The sequence below is a fragment of the Bison bison genome, unplaced genomic scaffold (assembly GCF_000754665.1).
Source record: "Bison bison bison isolate TAMUID 2011002044 unplaced genomic scaffold, Bison_UMD1.0 scf7180017848016, whole genome shotgun sequence".
NCBI lineage: Eukaryota > Metazoa > Chordata > Mammalia > Artiodactyla > Bovidae > Bison > Bison bison.
The window spans coordinates 12,638-13,324 of record NW_011478589.1 but is presented as its reverse complement, the minus strand read 5'-3'; the positions used below and the strand labels follow the sequence as shown (position 1 = coordinate 13,324).

Below are 687 nucleotides of genomic sequence, written 5' to 3'. Positions count from 1 at the left end.
ATTCCGTCTTTGGGCCACGCTTGGCCTTCACTCAGCATTTGGCCTCAGTTTGTATCTGGGACACAGGGGTAGGATGCCTACAGACTCCTGAACCCAGGCTTTGGAGCTAAAGGAAACTGAGAGAGTCTCAAAAGCAGCCCTCACTGGGCAGAGTCGAATGCTGGGGACCAACGAGGCACAGGGACTTGCCTAGGGTCACTCCTCAGAGCCGGGTGACATCTTAGACTCCCCAGCCCACCTTCCCTTTGAGTGCATACTGGTTGCAGCTTCTAAGGGGGCCCAAGGCTGGCCGTCACCTGACCTCTTGCCAATGCTGGACCTGCCAAGGATGAGGTGACAGGATTGGGCATCAGGGGCTAGCTGCTTCCCCTTCCAGGCCTGGAAAAGGTATTGCTCGAGGGTTTCTCCTCAGTGGGCTAAACCTGGAATGTCCATGGCCACCCCTCAGAACCCATTTGAACGACCCTTTTCTCCCTCTCACCCTGAAGCACTTCTGGAAGCTAGCTGGACTCAGAATCTGGCTCCTTGCCTTGCCCGCTAGGAGCCTCGGCTGTCTCACCTTTTGTGCAACATGTGGGAGCCAATGAGTGGGGCCTGGCACCTAACATGAGCCAGATACAGGTACCCGGGTACCCGCCAGGCAGTATTATGAGTCAAGTTGCAATACAAGAAGACATTTAATGCTAC

General features: G+C 55.3%; 1 protein-coding gene across 1 annotated transcript in view; it reads right to left on the bottom strand.

The window, feature by feature from the left end:
- UBL4A (ubiquitin-like 4A) overlaps positions 1 to 573 on the bottom strand; it is a gene marked incomplete at its 3' end in the record, with an annotated part of 1,491 nt that extends 918 nt beyond the window's left edge. The window contains exons 1-2 of the mRNA XM_010844480.1: positions 560 to 573; positions 258 to 319 (exon numbers count right to left, since the gene is read on the bottom strand). Coding sequence (XP_010842782.1) covers positions 258 to 319; positions 560 to 573 — 76 coding nt within the window. The remainder of the gene's footprint in view (positions 1 to 257; positions 320 to 559) is intronic.
- Positions 574 to 687: the final 114 nt, after the last annotated feature.